This window comes from Neovison vison, chromosome 13 (genome assembly GCF_020171115.1).
Source record: "Neovison vison isolate M4711 chromosome 13, ASM_NN_V1, whole genome shotgun sequence".
In the NCBI taxonomy this organism is placed as follows: Eukaryota; Metazoa; Chordata; class Mammalia; order Carnivora; family Mustelidae; genus Neogale; species Neogale vison.
In genome coordinates this window covers 27,391,619-27,412,973 of record NC_058103.1, presented here as the reverse complement: position 1 = coordinate 27,412,973, position 21,355 = coordinate 27,391,619, and the positions used below count along the sequence as shown (strand labels likewise).

General features: G+C 37.9%; 1 protein-coding gene across 3 annotated transcripts in view; it reads right to left on the bottom strand.

The window, feature by feature from the left end:
• Window positions 1–3,400: 3,400 nt before the first annotated feature.
• Window positions 3,401–21,355, bottom strand: part of SPATA7 (spermatogenesis associated 7) — a 36,795-nt gene continuing 18,840 nt past the window's right edge. For all 3 annotated transcript variants that reach the window (XM_044230604.1, XM_044230605.1, XM_044230607.1), the window contains 7 exons: window positions 15,847–16,322; window positions 14,673–14,739; window positions 12,321–12,436; window positions 10,362–10,415; window positions 8,376–8,453; window positions 4,390–4,447; window positions 3,401–4,122 (listed from right to left, as the gene is read on the bottom strand). In XM_044230604.1, coding sequence (XP_044086539.1) covers window positions 3,553–4,122; window positions 4,390–4,447; window positions 8,376–8,453; window positions 10,362–10,415; window positions 12,321–12,436; window positions 14,673–14,739; window positions 15,847–16,322 — 1,419 coding nt within the window. In that variant the 3' untranslated portion in view covers window positions 3,401–3,552. The remainder of the gene's footprint in view (window positions 4,123–4,389; window positions 4,448–8,375; window positions 8,454–10,361; window positions 10,416–12,320; window positions 12,437–14,672; window positions 14,740–15,846; window positions 16,323–21,355) is intronic.

Below are 21,355 nucleotides of genomic sequence, written 5' to 3'. Positions count from 1 at the left end.
TGTCCTGTTTCCCGAAAACATCACTGTGCCTAAGCCTCTCCTCTAGCTTCAACTGTCTCCCTCTGTGAACAAATACATTCATTCTCAAGCAGACTGTGACCTGGCATCCAAAGAGAAATAAGTCTTTCTTTTATTTTCTTTTTAAATTTTATTTATTTATTTGAAAGAGAGAGAGAGAGAGATCACAAGCAGGCAGAGAGTGGGGTGGGGCGGGAAGCAGGCTCCCTGCCAAGCAGAGAGCCCAATGTGGGGCTTGATCCCAAAACCCTGAGATCATGACCTGAGCCGAAGGCAGAGGCTTAACCCACTGAGCCACCCAGGTGCCCGAGAAATAAGTCTTTCATCTTAAGAAGCCCATAGTCTAGACAGGAGAGAAACTAGGCACATAAGCAATATTGTAATTCATACTGTGGATCTGAGTGATCCCGGATCCCAGAGCAAGTGGGACAAATGTTAGGGCAATCAGATAAGGTCTCATGATGTTACAGTCTGGGCTGTTGGCGAAGGCCCAAGAGGGCAGCACAGGGGAAATGATAATCTGAGCTGTTAGCAAGTACGAAGCAGGGGTATGGAGTGGAGGAACCTCTGCCATGCTTAAGGAACAAGTAAAATCCGAAGTGCTAGACACTTAGGATGCTTGGGGGTTGGATGGCTAGAGATGAACTGGGAAGGAAAACATGACTTGATAAAAAAATGCAAAGGGACCTGGACTTTGTCAGTAAGAGGAAACTCTCAAAGGTTTTTTAAAAATTTTTATTTATTTATTTGTCAGAGAGAGAGCACAAGCAGGCAGAGTGGCAGACAGAGGCAGAGAGAGAAGCAGGCTCCCTGCTGGATAAGGAGCCCGATGCGGGACTCAATCCTAGGACTCTGGGATCAGGACCTGAGCCAAAGGCAGTGGCTTAACCGACTGAGCCACCCAGGCATCCCAAAGGTTTTTGTTTTTGAACAGAGTGGTGACATGGTGTTAGAATAGCAGCTATGAATATTTAATTCACACACAACCTATTTAGTTCTTAGAGCCCAGCAGTGAAGGCTTTTTAAGTTCCTTGCCACCCACAGAGGCTGTTAACCCAGCCTCTGGTCCCAGCTCACAAGGATCAAGTTCAGGCAGTCTGTCTCAAAGGCTCACTCATCACTCCTCCAGAGAGCAGAGTGGAGGATGCTGTGGGAAGGGGTAGAAAGAGAGGGAGAAACTGAGATGCTGTCGGAAGACCCTAAGCCAGTGTTTCCCAACATTCACTTCCCACCTTTGCACAACTTTTGCCAGAATCAAGAATCAACACATCTAAGCTTGAATTTTATTTTTGATATTTCTTTAAACCAACACATCTAAGCTTGAATTTTAAAGGGAATCCTGAGGACAATGACAACAACAACAAAGTACCCTAAAAGACATAAAAATGAGGATGGTTCATGGTCCTGGAGACAAAAAGCTGTACCCTGGGGTGGAGGTTGGTGAAGGCAGACATGGCAAAGCAGGCAGTGGCAGATCTGAGGCTGGGCCCAAAGGGTGGAGAACCAGCAAGAAGCCAGTTACTGAGAATGCTGTAAGCAATATGGCAGCTCCAGGAAAGGGAGGAAACTTGGAGCCAGCGCAGAGAGACTGAGGCAGTTGCATGGATAATGGGGCAAGGGCTTTGTGGAAGAGTGAGGTTGGGACTGAAGAAAGGAGCCCTGGGGGCTGAGAGAAGGATGGAGCCCACAAACAGATGGGGTGAAGGATGACTGATGGGGAGCCCCAGGCTGGGAGGCAAGCATAGGGTTGAGGATCTTTTAGGAGGTTGAAGAGGATTGTAGGATGGAAAAGGCGGGAGTTGCTCAAAAAGTTAGGGCGGAGAATTCCACAGTTGGGAGCTGAGGAATAGGAGGGGCTGAGAAGGGCTGCAGCAGGGTGACTTGGGGCCCAAGACACTGGGGGAGGAGTGGGCTGGATGCTCAGCCCCACCATATTGTACTTTAGAGTTGTTCCTGAGCCTGAATCCTGAACACAGTGGTGCCAGTCAGCTTCCCATGAGTGAGACAGATCTGTCACCTATATCTGACCAGAAATCATCTCTCATACCTGCAGTGGTATATGCTACCTTTGTGAAAACCCTGGTGTGGGCCGGGGATGATAAAAGCCTGAGTTGAAGACTGGGATACTTGGGTGCCATTGCAAAGTTTCTAGAACATCTGGGTTATCATTATTTTGTTTCATCTGTATATTCTTCATAGTCCCTAGGCATGAAACTGGGACTCAAATAGTCAATTACATTATTATAACCAGTTGAAAACATCAATAGCGGTAAGTTTTCTGAGACATATATTTTTTAAGGATTTTATTTATTTATTTGACAGAGATAGAGAGCACAAGCAGGGGCAGTGGCAGGCAGAGGGAGCCTCCAGAAGTAGGCTCCCTGCAGAGTAGGGGGAGCCCGATGTGGGACTTGATCCCAGGACCCTGGGATCATGGCCTGGGCTGAAGGCAGTTGCTTAACCAACTGAGCCACCCAGATGCCCTTCTGAGACATATCTTAATAGAAAAATCCCACTCATGAACTACAAGGGCAAGAGGAGACTATCAAACTGGGTTGATAGTATGTTTGCCTTCATTAAGAAGGGACAATTTTTCAGAAAGCTAACAGTCTGCCCTAGCTCACTGGTAACTAGAAAGGCCTTGAAACTTCAGATACTGACAGAAGTGAGAAAGAAGAAATTAAAGATATGATAGATAGGGGCACCTGGGTGGCTCAGTGGATTAAGCCTCTGCCTTTGGCTCAGGTCATGATCCCAGGGTCCTGGCATGGAGCCCCACATCGGGCTCCCTGTTCAGTGGGGAGCCTGCTTCCCCCTCCTTCTCTGCCTACTTGTGATCTCTGTCTAACAAACAAATAAATTTAAAAAAATATTCTTTAAAGATACTACAGATAAAGCTTAATGTTTCAAGATCCATGCCAGGTCATAAATCATTTCCCATTGCATACAAAATCACTTATGTTTGGGTAAACTATTTTCCCCTGAAGAGCAATTTTAGAAATCATGGCCAATAGATCCTAGGGTGACCCTGTGATTCTCACCTTCTGGCATTCATACCCTTGTATAGTATCTCCACTCATTAAGTGTGGGCAGGACCTGTGACTTGGTTGTAACTAAAAGAAGGTAGCAAAGGTGATGGAAAGTCATTCCTGTGATTGTTATATAATATGGGGCTTCATATCTCACTAGCCAAAGGGAAAGGAATTCTGCCAACAACCTGAAAAGAGTTTGGAAGCAGATTCTTGCCCCAGTCAAGCCTCCAGATGAGACCATATCCCCAAGTAACACCTGGCTTGTAGGCTTGAGACCCAGACCAGACCCATCTAAGTTACACCCAGAACTCTTAACACACAGAAATTATAGGATAAATAATACATGTGTATAGTTTTAAGCTGCTAATTTAAGGTAATTTATTATAGAGCATAGAAAGCAAATACAGAAATCTTAATATATGAAAGAATAAAACAGAGGAAAAGGAATATTGAATTACTGGCCACTTGGGATATTTATTAATGAAGATCAAACATCCAAAGGTCAGTCCTCAATGCTCATTTCCATGATTTTAAGAGTTGGTCCTTCCATGTCATGACTGTTGTTCTCTTGGATACTGTGAAATTGAAGAGCCGGGGAGAGTTCTGTGCTAAGACAACATAATTCATTTGAAGTCTCCACCTTTTCAGTGTCACTATCCCCTTCAATGACATTCACAGAAGTCTCCTGGTCTGCTAAGTTGTCAGAGACACTTGGATTTTTGTCATCCCAAACTGAAGGTCCAGGATTTGTTTCATCATTCACTTGCTGAATTATAACCCCTTCTGAGCACTTTGATTTATAGATGGGCAGGAAAAATTCATTTGGTGAAGAGAGTCTCTCATTCTCATCTTTTGGTATAGACAATAACATATCCAAAGCTTTTTGATATTCTTGACGTTCCTGTTGAATTGTGGTATCATGTTTGCTTTTATCTTCATCTTCTTCTGAATTCTCAGCCTGTTCAAAATCAAGTAAATTCAGCATATCAATATCATCCAGCTTTACTGAGTTTTCTCTGGATGTGCAGCCTAAGTCCATCTTCAGGATATGCAGCAGATGGCGCATTTTTTCCTAGGATTAAAGACAAGACAAGAATAATTACATTAATTAATAAGCTAGTCAAACTGAATTACTTTTGTCTGCAGTGCTGCTCATCTCAGCAAGATTAACACTTCTTTCACGGCGCTCCCCCCGCCCCCCCGCAACTGCCCTCACACACACAAAAGGTTCAAGGGAAAAAAAGCATCTGCTTTAATGCATTCTTTGAGGCTGTGGAAAAGCTTTAAAATTCTTTCCATATTAGAATTTTTTCTAATGAATGTCTAAAGAAAGACAAACCTCCTCCAAATGATGTTTATTTTGTTTTATGTGTCGCTCAAAAAGGCGTTCTAAAAACCTAAAATGATAAATAGAAATGTTAGTGTCTCAAAATCAGAAAAGCAACTAAATACAAAATAGCCATGCAACAACAAAACTACTAAAGGTTGGAAAATATTTTTTAGATTCTTCCTTTTCTTTCCAAAGCTAAACACTAATCCTTTCCCTATTCTGTCAAGTTCTTCAATTTGGGAGCTAGTATGGCTTTTTTGTTTAAGTTTTATAACAGATGCCATTGTTTCTGAAACATTATATACCACTTACATTTCTGTGAAAATATTTTAAATGAGGTCCAATAATACCCCTGCCACATTCCAAAAGCATTCTTTTTTTTCCTCTCACACACATATGCAAACACCAAAAGCCTCTCCCTCTCCTTCTCTTTCACATACACAACCCCTCCCAAACCAAACCCTAAAGGAAATTCTCTTATAAAGAGTTATTTTATAATGCTTCCTCAATAATATTTGAAAAAAAGTTCCATTGATGGTAAATCCACATAATAATCTAAAAGCTATCACTTATTAAGTACCACTAAGGGCTAGACATTTGTGCTAGACACACAATCATTATACCTCTAATCATGATCAATATTTGGAGAGAAAGGTATCGTAAAGATCATTTTATTTTTTATTTTTTTTTCCAATTTATTTATTTTCAGAAGTAAAGATCATTTTAAAGACGAGAAAATCCTCTAGCATGATGATCCTTTCCCCTAAGGTCACAGGTCATTAAGAGAATTTAACCCAGATGTGTCTGGCTCAAGAGAAATTATTTTTTCAACTACACTATGCTTGTCTTATTATCACATGAATGTTTCAATACCTTTATCGAAAACAACTCCTTTGTTACCATTTGTTATTTATCAATGAAGTGAGCCAATTTTAGATTTAGTAGTTCTACTTTAGTTAGCAATTTAAAAAAATATATTTATATATTTGTTTTAGAGAGAGAGAGGAGAGAGTGAATGTACACAGTGGGAGGGTAGGGGCAGAAGCAGAGGGAGAGAGAGAATCTCAAGCAGACTTTCTGCTGAGTGGGGAGCCTGACACGGGGCTTGATCTCATGATCCATGAGATCATGACCTGCGCTAAAACCAAGAGTCAGATGCTTAACCAACTGGGCCACCCAGCTTGCCCAACTTAGCAATTTTTTAAAAGAATTAAAAACAATACATACTATTTGGTTACTTAGTTGTTTTTTTTTCTTATCAGCCATGTATTTTGAAATTTTTCTGTATAAATGAATTCACTTCTAAAACATCATTTGAGGTTCCTGAATAGAACTTGCTCTTATAAATATTCAACAATTTATTCAACCTTTACTATTTGACATATGGGTTGGTTCCATTTTTTTTTGGTGCCTTATAATAAATGCTGCAATAAATAGCCTTATAATTTAAAAGAAAAATTTAAGTTTTTTCTGCAATAAACACATGTCCTATGCAAATGCTTTTTGTTTTTATTTTTGTTTTTGCTTCTAACCTGTGCTTTACTTATTTCTTTTTTCTTTTATTAACATATAATGTATTATTTGCCCCAGCGGTATAGGTCAGTGAATTGTCAGACTTACACACTTCACATGTGTTTTACTTTTTGATTTACAGTTGGGATCTTAATATTTTTGTTGTGATGAATCAAACTTTTTCATCTTGCAAATTTGAAACTCTACAGCCATTATGAAAACATTTTTAACCACCTTTTTAAAACAAAAGTAGTAAACAATTATTATTAAAAAAAACTTGGGTCTTTTTAGTATATCTTTTTATAGCAATAATACAAATGTTTAATTAAAAATCCACTTAAGAGTAGAATAATTCATTAGAAATGTACTTGACATATTACAACAGGGAAAGCATGTAGTATAAATAATAGCATTCCATAATACATGACATTAAGTGGGCCGTGGTGCCCAGTGAACTTTAGATAATGTTCAAGCTGATTCAGGACCACATAGTTTCCTTAAGATATACAAATACCTAATCTGGTTTTTTAAACTTTCCATTTCACTTACAATGTATAAACCTAGCTTTTAATTGGTTCTCACTTTACTAGTGACAGTTGTAACAGAAATGCCTGCCTTGATTCTCCTGACAAGTTTCAAATAGTAAAATGAGACGATGGATCTTTGCAGATAAACAAAAATTTGATTCACTAGCCTATTATAACTAAGAGATAAAGTGGGGTTTTTTTTGCATAATTATTTTTTTTGTAGACTCTGTGGGATCTTTACATGGATGACAACATTACCTATGAATAAAGAGAGTTTCACATCTTTCTTTCAAATATGGATATCATTTTCTTCTTTCCTCTCTCTCTCTCTCTCTCTCTTTTTTTTTTTTTTTAAATATTTTATATATTTGTCAGAGAGAGTGAGCACAAGCAGGGGGAGTAGCAGAGGGGGAAGCAGGCTTCCTCCTGAGCAAGGAGCCCAATGCAGGACTCAATCCCAGGACCCTGGGTTAACAACCTGAGCCAAAGGAAGATGCTTAACTGACTGAACCACCCAGGCATCCCTCATTTTCTTCTTTTCTTTTTTTGTGATAGATTTAAAAAAAAAGATTATTTATTTTATTTTTAGAGAGAGAGAGAGAGGGCATGAGCTGGAGGGGAAGAGACAGAATCTCACACACACTCCATGCTGGGTGGGGAGCCTGATACAAGGCTTGATTCCACAACACTGAGAATGCAACTTAAGCTGAAACCAAGAGTAAGATGCCCAACTGAATGCATCTTGTAAATATTCAACAGTTTATTCTGAGGCGCCCCTGTGATCAATTTTTTAAATTCAGGTATAACTGACATACATTATATTAGTGTAAGGTATACAACATGGTTCAATATTTGTTTATATTGTAAAATAATCAACAAAGTAAGTCTAGTTAATATCCATCACCACACAGCTATATAATTTTTTTCTTGTGGTGAGCACTTTTAAGATCTACTCTCTCACAAAGTACTTTCAAATATGCAACTCAGTAGTACTTTTTTTTTTTTTAAGATTTTATTTGACAGAGACAGACAGAGAGGGAACACAAGCAAGGGGAGTGGGAGAGGGAGAAGTAGGCTTCCTGCTGAGCACAGAGCCCGATGTGGGCCTCGATCCCAGGACCCTGGGGTTATGACCTGAGCTGAATGCAGATGCTCAACGACTGAGCCACCAAGACGCCCAACGCAGTAGTACTATTAACCATAGTTGCCATGCTATACATTATATCCCCATGAGTTATTTATTTTATAACTGGGAGTTTTACCTTTTGACTACTTCTACCTTTTGCCTACGCCCCACCACTGACAACCACCAATCTGATCTCTGCATCTTAGAGAAGTAACAGTATTTAAGTGAATAAAATCTCTATTCTTTTCTGTAACTCCCCCAAATTGTGAATTTGCCTTATATAGTAAGAATTAAACATTCTTTATAATTTGCTATCAATGATAAGGCTATGTCCCCTAAGGGGCGCCTGGGTGACTCATTCAGTTAAGCATCTGACTTTTGATTTTGGTTCAGGTGACAGTCTCAGGGTTGTAAGATTGAACCCTGCATCAAGCTCTGTGCTCAATAAGAAGTCCGCTTGTCTCTCTCTCCCTCTACCCTTCCCTGCACTTGCATGCTCTCTCTCTCAAATAAATAAATAAATCTTAAAAAAAAAAAATTAAGTGTGTAAGCCTGATGATTCACAGATCTGTACCCCTGGGGCAAATAATACATTATATGCTAATAAAAATAATTAACAAAAAAAGATTAATGGGAAAAACTGTTATTCTTAGTAAAATAAATCCTCCAGCAAAATTCATTAAAAAAAAAAATGTTCACCCTCCCCTTACAAGAAAGCAACATAATTTTTCATTTCCTAGTATGTGGAACTAACTTAAAGGAATTAACATGTTAAGGAAGAGTACTTAATATACTATTCAACCACCATAATAGAACTGAAAAAAACTAACCTGTTTGAAAATAAACCAAGTTTCAAAATTTCATCTGTTACATCTTCAATGAAACTCAGATATAACAGTTCTTCTTCACTGTGAAAACAAAGCAGTACACAGCGTAAAAATTATTTCCTACTTACTTTGAAAACTAGAGGAAATATGAGTACCTAATGAGAAATATCTACTACTATGACAAATATACTGTTATTGCACATTAAGAGAAATGTTATTAAAAAACTGTCTATATTCTTAAAATATGCAGATAAATTTATTTAAAGAGGAGAAAATGTTCCCTAATAAAGTAAAATTTCGTAGATATGGAGAGCATTCATCCAGCACTAACAGATAAGCAGGAATTAAAACAGCAAACAAACAAACGAAAACCAATAAAACAAAACAAAAAAACCCACACACAAAACAAACAAAAAAACAAAACAAGGGCAAAAGGGGAACCAAATGTGAATCACTGGAGGTGTGTGTTCTTGACAAGCATTTTCCGGGGCCTCTGACTTCTAACCACGTCCAGCAGCAGAGGTGCTAGTCCTGTGGATGGCACTTAGAGGAGGGGAAAGAGGAAACTTATCCAGAAAAGAAAGAACTTCAACTGTGAAGTCCTCTTCTGCTCCTAGAAGAGCATCTTGTTTGAATGCTGGGAAATTTATTCAGCAGAAAAAAATATTATTTTTTTCAAAATTTATGGAGAGGAGAAAAAATATGATAGGGAAATTTGTGTATATAATTGTAGTGATAATTTTAATTATGTGGATACATTTATCTTATAACATATTTTAATAGCTCATCAAGAAATCTGAATACTATTATGAATTTGATTTCAATTAGCTGATATCAGTGATTCGATACAAAATATAAGTAGTAGGTAACCACTCAATTACTCAATAAGTAAATATAATGGGAAGAATTAATAAGTAAATGAGATAACAGAAGATTAAAATGTTATATAAAAAGTTACACTTTCAAACTGATTCTCAGGCTCTAATATTTACACAGCAAGTTTAAGAATAAATGGAACTCTATAAAATAGATGATATTTGGGGTGCCTGGGTGGCTCAGTGGGTTAAAGCCTCTGCCTTTGGCTCAGGTCATGATCCTGGGGTCCTAGGATCAAGCCCCGCATCGGGCTCTCTCAGCGAGGAGCCTGCTTCCTGCTCTCTGCCTGCCTCTCTGCCTACTTGTGATCTCTGTCTGTCAAATAAATAAAAATCTTTAAAAAAAAAAAAGATATTCCCTGAAAAAGAATAGCTTGACTAAAGCAACATTAAAACCTAGAAGTATGCTATCTGTAAAGACCTGGTGAGGTTAGAAACCTCCTGGAAGGGTATCCTGAGCTACCCAAAGTCTGTGTTTACTTAGAGACAAATTTCCCCTGGACATAAAGATGAAATGACTGACAACTATTTCAGAAAATTCTGATCATTCTCAAATTGAGGGCATATTATATGACTGAACTTCAAAGCCAGTTGTAAGAGAAATTAGAATTCAGTCCTGACTTATTTAATAATAGTTTGTATGATCCTTTTTTTTTCCTTAAATTTTAAAGATTTTATTTATTTATTTGACAGATAGAGATCACAAATAGGCAGAGAGGCAGGCAGAGAGAGAGGGGGAAGCAGGCTTCCTGCCAAGCAGAGAGCCCGATGCAGGGCTCGATCCCAGGACCCCGAGATCATGACCTGAGCTGAAGGCAGAGGCTTTAACCCACTGAGCCACCCAGGCAGCCCCTCTTTTTTTTTTTTTTTTAAAGATTTTATTTATTTATTTGACAAAGAGAGATCACAAGTTGGCAGAGAAGCAGGTAGAGAGAGGGGGAAGCAGGGTCCCTGCTGAGCAGAGAGCTGGATATGGGGCTTGATCCCAGGACCCTGAGATCATGACTGGAGCTGAAGGCAGAGGCTTAACCCACTGAGCCACCCAGGTGCCCCAGTTTGTGTTTCTTAATTCTTGATTTCCGCTAAGCAAAATGAAGAGGTAAAAAAATCTTACCCAGAGTGGATTTTTCTCTCTTGAGGAAGCTGCAGGGAATATTGACATACTGCCCTGGAAAGAGAAAATTACAATATTTGAACAAAACAATGGTTGGCATACAATAAGTTTTCAATAATATTATATTAGTAATAATGTATTTTAGAATTTTTAAAGTACTTTCATATCCATGATCTGATCTAATATTCAGAACAACCCTGAGTGGTATATTAGGTAGGTATTATTTTTTCTACTGACTGATGAGGTCACCAGGGGGCAGAATGGTTGGGTAATTTGCCAAGGATGGGTGTAAGTAAGTAGCAAAGACATTTTTTTTTAAGATTTTATTTATTTATCTGACAGACAGAGATCACAGATAAGCAGAGAGGCAGGCAGAGGGTTGGGTGGGGGGTGAAGCAGGCTCCCCGCTGAGCAGAGAGCCTGATGTGGGGCTCGATCCCAGGACTCCGGGACCATGACCCGAGCCAAAGGCAGAGGCTTTAACCCACTGAGCCACCCAGGCGCCCCTAGCAAAGACATTTTTAATTAGTCTTTCTTCTGACTACAAATTCAGTGTATATACTGTATGTAAGTACGTATTTAGTAGGCTCCACGCCCAGTGTGGAGATTGAACTCACCAACCTGTTATCAAGACCTGAGCTGAGATCAAGAGCTGGATGCTTAACTGACTGAGCTACCCGGGTGCTTCCACAATCCTTTTCCAAACTGGGCTATATCACTTACCTAGTACGCACAATTTCACTTTGACAGTTTAACATATAAATAATGCTGGAAACAGATTTCCCTATGAAAAACTGTTTTAAGCTCATCATTATGATAAATTTTGTTAATATTTAGTCATGTCATAATTAGATAATTCTAACCTTTTATTCAGATACACACAATTATAAATATTTTGCTTTACTTCTTTTAGATAGAAACTACTAGAAAAGATAAATGTTCCTTTCTTTAGGTCATTCTTCATATTCATTGCAGAGTGGCGCAAGGGTTAACTTACAAATCTTGTTACGAGTACTGAAGCATCATAAATTTCAAGACAAGAAAGGTTAGTAATGAACCGCCCACAGCCCTGCCAGGTGCCATCTCCCTGGGAAGGGCCTAAGGGAGGACCTGGGCTCTGAGGGATCACGTGTGCTTGCCTTCTGGTCTGCTATATGACAACTCCTTCTTGCCCTCTTTTTAATCTCTAGTCCTTTATTTCCACCTCCATCTCATATATAACCTCTGATACTGGAAATACATTTGACAGCTATAACTATCAAAGGCATTTTTGCTAACCTATGATTCTTACTTAGGTGTAGTATTCCATAATTATGAAATATGATGTGTAGTTTTTAAAAACAATGCCAGTTACACAGCAGTGACAGATACCACACTAGCATATGGTAAATATTCAAAATCATGAATTATGAATCCTCAAATTGTGAGGTTCTTCAGTATTATTTCTGCCACAGGATTTGTCTTCAGGAAAATCCTTTTCTTTCTTTCTTTCTTTCTTTCTTTCATTTCTTTCTTTCAAGATTGTGCATGTGTGCGGGGGCTGGGGGGCAGAGAGAGAGAGAATCTTAAGAGGCTCCACACCCAGCACTAAGCCCAGTGCGGGGCTTAATCTCATGGCCCTGGGATCATGACCAGAGCCGAAATCAAGAATTGGACACTTAACTGAGCCACCCAGGCACCCCAGGAAAATCCCTTTTCATATGAATAGCAATGGCAAATAATACAAGCCAGTATTGCCTTTTTCTTTATTAATGAATTAGCAAATGAATGCACTTAAACTTTTATTGAGTACCTACTTTGTAAAATTTCCTTAGTAAAACTAACACTGCCACTGAATTGTAGAACACCAAAAGAGATTAGAGTGCACATAATTAGAATAGTACTTATGTTGCAAATATTATCTATTATACAGGAAAGCAGTTAAATAGACAGTTGTAATGACTTCTGTAAGCTGTTTACCTTGGTGAGGAACACTGGAGAGTGCCATCTTTCATCTCGTCCCATGGTAAGTCATGCCCTTGTAAAGGTAAAGGAGCTATTTTTTCTTTGATATCATATGTCATACAATTAGATGCCTGGGGATGTAATGAGAAGAATCAAACTTTATTTTGCTTCAAAAATACATTATGAAAGCAGAAATAAAGCAAAATAGCAAATTTAAAAAAAGTCAAGGAGCTATCCCATAGGCAAAAGTGACTGATATACTATGACCAAGGCTGTTTTAAAATACATTTTCAGGGTGCCTGGGTGGCTCAGTGGGTTAAGCCTCTGCCTTCAGCTCAGGTCATGATCTCAGGGTCTTAGGATTGAGCCCCACATGGGGCTCTCTGCTCAGCGGGCAGCCTGCTCCCCACCCCCGCCTGTCTGTCTGTCTACTTATGATCTCTGTCAAATAAAAAGAAAAAAAAATTTTTTTCTATCCAATCAAGGATTCCTTTTTTTTTTTTTTTTTTTTAAGGATTTTAATTATTTATTTGAGGGGGAACGATGCAGAAAAAGCCAGGGCAGGGGAAGCACAGGGACCCTGATGCGGGGCTTGATCCCAGGACCTTGAGATCATGACCTGAGCCACAGGCAGATGTGTAACTGATTGAGCCACCCCGGCACCACTCAAGGACTTCTTTCTTAAATGTATTTAAAGCAAGGTAAAAACAGCTTCTTATTTCTTATATTTTAATAAGGGATATTTTTAAATCCATTAAGGAATAAACTACACAAAGAGAAAATGAAGTAAATTTGCAGGTTTTAAGTAACCCCTAAAAAATGTACAAAATGTACCATTAAAACAGAAATTCAAATAGCCCATTTGTTTCAAATGCCAATATATCAAATATAGAGAAGCAGTGGTAGCTCTGACAGTACAATCAATAATATTAACAAACAAAAATAATGGCAGCTTACCTTTATGGAATCCTTACTATGTGCTGCTTACTGTGCCAAGCATTTACTTGCATTATTAGTTTAATCTTCACCATGCCAAATTATGTAAGGTGCTGTTAAAATCTGGTCTATTGAAGATTAATACTTACTAAGTTTCTCAAGTAGATTGCTGGTGGTACAGATTATGGAGTTAAAGGACCCATCATTTTCTTAAAGGGTTATGGATAAGCATTTGGAGCACAATGTCATGAAAATGGGATTTCTGCTTTATTTAGTTATCCACAGAGCTAACTGTCTTCCTAAATCTCAAGCTAGTCATAGCCATAATTTACAGAGCCCTTCTCAGGCTAGGCACTTTACCTATATCATTTACACTTTCCAGTGATGCTACACATTAAGTAGTTTTTCTAGATGTAGAGCTCTCAGAGGGTAAGTGATTGTCCTTGGGCTTTAAATGGCAGGGTCCCATGTCAAACGGGTATTTATGACTGAGATGGAAACTGACAATTATCTACCCATATCCAGAAGAGAAGATTATATTTTATTCTTTTATCCCCAAAATCTGTTTGACATCTTATTTTATTCAATACTTCTTTTTAAAAGATTTTTATTTACTCATGAGAGATAGAGGAAGGGAGAGAGTATGCGCAGGTTGGGGGAGAGGCAGAGGGAGAGGCAGAAGCAGACTCCCCAGTGACCAGACAGCCTGACTGTGGGACTCGATCCCAGAACCCTGATATCATGACCTGAGCTGAGTCTCATGCTTAACTGAATGAGCCACCCAGGCACCCCTGGGTTTGTCATTTTAATAGACAAACTGTTTTTATAAAGAACAAATTTAAATTAGGACACAAGTGTATGATTAAGACCCCTAAAATAAAAATAGTTTATGAGAAAATTGACTTAAAGCCGTAATATTTTAAAAGAAATGACCAAGCACTCAAAACATAAATGCTATTAAAAAGAGTCTTATGGTCTAGAAAAAAGTAAAAGCAAATATAAGAGAATGATACTCATCTATTCTTATACAATGTATAATTTCCAATAATCAGTGGCAATTTTAAAAAGTACTAGCATAGAAACTAAAATAACTTCTGTATTGCTTTTCTGGCTCCTTCAGTGATCCAAGTCTACATCTCTGAAAGCAACATTTAAGGTATTTTATTCATTTATTCATCTAGCCAGCCAGCCAACCAACCATCTAGAAAAAGTGCTAACAACAAATGATTTCCCAGACTGAGCAGGATCCATCTGGCCATTCAAAGAGAGCTATGGCCATGTATAAATAGTTAGTCCTTCTCTATACTGGTTACATCATCTACAAGAAGTGTCACCAAGAGATTACTCAAGTCCAAACAGCTACACATATTTTATTAAGTTAAAGCAGCTATAATTCCAATGTGGCACACAAAGAGATGTCATTTTTATTACCTGTTCTGTGTTTTCTTCTGAATCTGTGAAGTTCTTGGTGTCAACTGTCTCAAAATCAGATTTAAAGCTGTAATATTTTAAAAGAAGTAACTGTCAAGCTTCGAAGTACAAATACCCTGATAACAAGTTTACTGTCTTAAAAAACCTCTCAGATATAAGAGATGAAATCCATCTATTCTTATAAAATGTGTGATTTCTAATTATATAATCAGGACATAGATATGGTTTGGATTACACAGCTTATTTTTCCTATTTTCTTTGAAAAGCAGCTAGATTTCAGCTGGATAGAATGGGAATAGGGAAATAGGATCTATTATCCTAAAAAGCTGTCAGACGTATAATAAAAAAAAAAGGATATAATATGCTTGTTTTCCTCATTTCTCCCCATTCCTTAATTCTTGAGGTTAAATGAACACAGACTCATCTGATATTATCGTACCTCTCCTCTATACCCAGAGAAAAGAATACTAGTCCTAAATTGTTTCTTGCTTTCTAAAAATAGCTAAAACCTAGGACCAGGTAAATAGTTATTTATGTAATTCCAGGAAAAAAAATCACAAATCAGTTATTAATACTTTGTAAGATTTGTTTTTCTTCAATCATTTGGCAGACTTTTACTGAATATTCATTTTGTGTCAGGCGCTATCAAATATGAAAACATTATTGAAGCAAATTATACTTAATTCCTAGAAATTATCCCACTTGGCTAAATTATTCCTGGGAGTTGTTGTTATATAAGAATGGGGTTGAATATTTGCAGGAAAGGAGCTCAGGGAGAGTCAGAGAAAGTGTTTTTTTCCTTGATAGCTCATTGTTTTGCCATTTTTAACACGAATCTATAGACATAATTACACAATGCTGTTTGCTGACTTATTTTGAGGATTCTCTGAAAGTGTATTTAAAAGCCTATACCATGTTTGAAACAATAAATTAAAATATGTAACATCTCTGTTTATAAGGAGCTTGACAAGTTTTATAGCTACTTTTCAACAATCACTTAGGTAGTTCTAGTGATACAAGCAAAAGGAAAAGTCCAATTAATCTCATCTCATTCAAAAGATCACTACCAGACCTTAAGTCTGATGCATTAGATACATGATAAAAAATAAAGATTATTATTATTTAATTCTACAACACCCTGAAGGACTTACTAATGGCTGTGAATGTGCCATACCTGCTTAACTCAGTCTGAGTTTCAGCTTCTATCCGCTGATCTGTAAAATCCTTTTTTCTTTTGGCAGGCGTATAGTATCGGTAATGTGACAGGAAAGATTTTGCTTCTGTTTTTAAAGTGCGTGGAGTGAATGGCAAATGTCTGTTGGAAAAGAGTTCAGAATGTTTATCCAAAAGGTCCCCACTGGGTGCTTTTGATATAACTAACTGAAACCGATGGGTATTTGGGAATGTGCTCTTGGGCCCTCTGCCATATGAAGTTCCAGAGCACGCTTTCCTGGGCCCAGAGGCAGTGTAATCCATGTTGAACACAGAGGAACTAGAGTTCTTCTCAGTACCATTTGTGAAGACTTTATCAGGTTTAGGTAGAAGATTGAGGTGTAGTCTCTCTGAAGAAGTTACCGGTGACTTTGTAAAGGATGGAAATCCATTCACTTCTCCGATTAACATATCTTCATCTTCTGGTTCTCCTGAGGGCTGAGAACATTTGGTTTGATGGTCATGAATTATGTTTAAAAATTTACATAATTGGGGATCTCCACATTATACACCAAAAAGAGCTGCCTTTTTGGGTTTGGAGATTATATATTCCTGAAGATGTTGGCATTGTATATGAAGTTCTTTTTTTTTTTTTTTTTTTAAAGATTTTATTTATTTATTTGACAGACAGAGATCACAAGCAGGCAGAGAGGCAGGCAGAGAGAGAGGAAGAAGCAGGCTCCCTGCTGAGCAGAAAGCCCTATGCGGGGCTTGATCCAAGGACCCTGAGACCATGACCTGAACCAAAGGCAGAGGCTTTAACCCACTGAGCCACGCAGGTACCCCTGTATATGAAGTTCTATTCAAGGTTTTGAATTATTAGTATAAAAAATATAATTCTAAACATAAGTAATATCCATCATTTTTCTTTTTTTAAAGATTTATTTGACAGAGTGAGTAAGAGAGACAGAGAGAGGGAGAGAACACGAGTCAGGGGTAGGGACAAAGAGAAAGAGAGAAGCAGACTCCCCGCTGAGCAGGGAGCCCAACATGGGGATCAAGACCTGAGCTGAAGCCAGACACTTAATCGACTGAGCCACCCCGGTGCCCCAGCAATCACTGTTCTTTCTGAAACTAAAAAAAATAAATAAATAAATAAAAAATTACTAACATCTACCTATATTTGTAGTCTTGAACTTGTATATTGAGATCTACAAGTAGATCTCAGTTTTACCTGACAATTTCCAAACCACTCGTGAATACCAATCCCCTTCTCAACCACTCTCTTGGTGGCAACATCCTTCCCTTCTCATCATGTCTTTCTGGAAATCTCCAGTGTCAGCAGTTCCTCTGACTTCAAGGCTTTGAAGAAATGAAAAGGAACTTCTCAACTTCTCATGAGAAGGGAAAGCTGAAAGGACTTTGAACTTTTGGACTGCTCTATTTCTTTTTGGTTTAATTTTGAAAGAACCATTTCTATAGGGTATCCACAAAGTCTTTTTTTTTTTTAACAATTTTTTAAAAGGATTTTATTTACTTATTTGAGACAGAGAGAGAGAGATAGAGAGAGAGAGAGCATGAACAGGGGGAAAGGCAGAAGGAGAGGGAGAAGCAGACTCCCTGCTGAGACAGGAGCCTGATGTGGGGCTCGGTCCCAGGATGCTGGGATCATGACTTGAGCCGAAGGTAAACGCTTAGCCATCTGAGCCACCCAGGTGCCCCGACACAAAGTCCTAAAACATAGATAATATTTTATTCTTTTACAGATTAGATGCCCAAGATGCCAGGTCTATGATTCCGGACTTTATGGACACCTGTGTATCCTTTGTAGAACTGTGAGGCACTTTATTAGGTAGAAGGGAAGTTACATGGAAGGCATAGATTCTGAGGGGACAATGGCTAGTAGTTAGCTGTTACTTCTGCCCTTCAAGCTCACAGAGAGAGAAAGAGGAAGATGGACAAGCTGAGTAAGAGAATAGCTGAGTGCTTCCTGTGTGCAAGGTACTATTCTTGCCATTGAGCAGGATGAAAGAGGACAATTAAGAACTTCTATCACTGCTACTCGTAAGTTACTATGCTATCTATAAGGTACAGTTCTAAGTAATTTACATGCACAACTCATTTAATCCTCCCATCAACTTTTGGGTGGTGATACAAATACTACTTTTATTTCAGAGATGAAGAAACTCAAGTGGTACAGGGTCTCATAGATTTAGACCCAGGCTGAGCCTATGCTCTACACCACCGTATCACATTGTCTATTAAAAATCTCATCCGAAAATTACATATTTTAGATTTTTTTAAAAGTAAATTCTACCCACAATGTGGGGGTCGAACTCGACCCCTAGATCAAGAGTCATATGCTTTACTGACTGAGCCAGCCAGGTGTCCCTGTATTTTAGACTTTTTACACCACGAGGAATTTGAAACTGATTTTAACTCTTTTCCTGATGGTGAATCTGTCAGCTACCTATGTACTGATTTATCTAAGTAAGAAAATTGCAGATGACTGAATAATTTAATTGAAGCCTAAAACTGGTCAAGTCACCTGCCATTTCCTTTCCAAGTACTTTCTAACCTGATCTCAAATATAAGGCAAAATTAGTCAAGGCAAGGAAATATTTTGGCATTAAATTCTGAATCACTAGGGTACTTTTTAAAGGATTTCAATATATTAGTTTTAAAAAGTGCTCCCAGGGGCACCTGGGTGGCTCAGTGGGTTAAAGCCGCTGCCTTCGGCTGGGGTCATGGTGTCAGGGTCCTGGGATCAAGCCCCACATCGGGCTTTCTGCTCAGCAGGGAGCCTGCTTCCCCCCTCTCTCTGCCTGCCTCTCTGCCTACTTGTGATCTCTCTCTCTCTGTCAGATAAATAAAATCTTAAAGAGAGAGAGAAAGAAAGTGTAGAATACAAGGTAGGAATTATGAGACATAAAAATACAGGAAAGCTTCTTGCTTTTAGTCAGTTCAAAAACAGTTTTTCCAGCTCATTTCAGATAGATGAGAGTATATTTCTGCCTTTAAAGACTTTTTTTGGTGTTTCATTTTGTTTACTAAAATACCATTACTGATAAGAATTTTACCCTGTAGGATTTTTCAGATCCTACTTACAAAAGCTAAAGGAAAATGAAAGAAAATACTCTTACATTTACAGATTTAATTATATATTTTTAACAAACTCTATTTTTATCCCCAAATATAATTATAAATTTATATTGATAGAAAAATATTTTAAACTTTCAGTTATAAAGTACAATCACTAAGGGGCACCTGGTTGGCTTAGTGGTAGAGCATGTGACTCTTGATCTTGGGGTTGTGAGTTTGAGCCCACATTGGGTATAGAATTCATTAAAAACAAAACCTTTAGGGACACCTGGGTAGCTCAGTTGTTTAAGCATCTACCTTCAGCTTCAGGTCCCGGGATCCAGTCCTGCACTGGGCTTCTTGGGTCAGCAGAGAGCCTGCTTCTCCTTCTGCCTGCTGTTCCCCCTGTGTGTGAGCTCTCTCTCTCGCTCTCTGATAGATAAAATCTTTTTAAAAAAAAGTGCCTGGGTGTCTGCCTTCAGCTCCTGCTCTATGGGAAGCCTGATTCTCCCTCTCCCACTCCCCCTGCTTGTGTTCCCTCTCTCCCTGTGTCTCTCTCTGTCAAGTAAATAAATAAAATCTCAAAAAAAAAAAAATCTTAAAAAAAAAACAATCCAAACCAAACTTTAGGATCCACCTAAAACGTTAGGATTAAGAAATGGAAAAAGATATATCAAGAAAGTACTAATCAAAAGAACACTGGTTTAACTATATCATTATCAGAAAACACTTTAATACAAAAAACATTAAGATAAACTCAAAGCAGTGATAACAGGTTTGATTCACCAAGAAAATATATTATCTCTAAATCTGTATATATAGAATAATAATATAGACTCATAATCTATAAAACAAAAATTGGCAGTACGATTTTAAAAAATATTTTATTTATTTGTTTGAAGGAAAGAGTAAGAGAGAGTATGAGAGCAGAGAAGGTCAGAGGGAGAAGCAGACTCCCCATGGAGCTGGGAGCCCAATCTTGGACTTGGGATCGTGACTTAAGCTGAAGGCAGTCACTTAACCAACTGAGCCACCCAGGCACTGTGGCAGTTCAATTTTTTAGAGAAATATCCTGTAGAAGATTTCTCTTAATAAATGATAGACTGATCAGACAAATCAGTAAGATCTGAATGAATATGAAATTTAATCTAATGAATAAATGGGATAGTAAATACTGTACACAACAGCTATAGTATATTTTCAAACACATCTTGACAGTGCATTTTATGAAATCTGTCTACCTACTGGGCCATAAAACAAATTTCTCAACAAATTTCAAGAGATCAGCATTATATAGATATTCTATGATTAGGCTAGAAATCTGGAATAAGAGAAAACTTGTAGGGAAAAAAAAAATAGACACAGAGATTAAGAAATACTCCTAAATGACTCGGGTTAAAAAAGAGATTATAATGGAAAATACTCTGAATTAAATCATAATAAAAATACCACATTAAAAAACTTGTGGGATGCAGCTAAAGCAGCATGTGGAGGAAAATTTATAACCTTAAAAAAATATGCTTATACTGTCCAGAAGTTAGCTGAAAATAAGCTAAGCAAAAGTAGGAAAGTAAGACAAAATAAACCCAAAGAAAACCAAAAGGGGAAAAGATAAGAGCAGACATTAAAAAACAAAATACAAAAACAAACAAAAAAACCCAAGAAAATATAATAGGGAAGATTAATGAGGTAAAACAAAATGTCCTTTAAAAAGGTTAAAAAAAAACAACTGACAAATCTCTGGTGAGGAAAAAATCAAAGAAAGAAGAATAAAGGCACAAACAACATGAGGAATAAAAATGGGGAAATAATACTTATTCAGGAGAGATTAAGAGATTATATTTAAATAAATTTATGCCAAAAATTTGAAAATCTAGATGAAGTGGACAACTTCCAGCATAAAAACAACAACAACAAAAAATAGTTCCATAATGATTCAAAAACTTGAATTAGTAAACAAAAAGCTTCTAACAAAGAAAATCTCTAGGCCCAGGTATTTTTAATGTTGAGCCACCAAATTCAAAGAATAAAAAGTCCAAAATACAGAAACTATTCTAGAGCATGGAAAAAAAAAGGAAATAGCACCCAATTTATTTTATGAGGCTACTGTAACCATATATAGAGTAGAAAAAAAGGAAAATGACAAATCAGTATCAATAATGTGGTAGATGGGGGTGCTGGGTGGCTCAGTCGTTAAGCGTCTGCCTTAAGCTCAGGTCATGATCCCAAGGTCCTCGGATAGAGTCCTACATGGGGCTCCTTGCTCAGTGGGAAGCCTGCTTCTCCTTCTCCCACTCCTCCTGCTTGTGTTCTCTCTATCGCTGTGTCTCTGTCAAATAAATAAAATCAATAAAATGGTGGTAGGTGCTAAAATCCTAAACAAATATTAGTAACTGTATCCAGCAATGTATAAAAAAAGCATTGCATTATGACAAGGTTGTGTTTATACT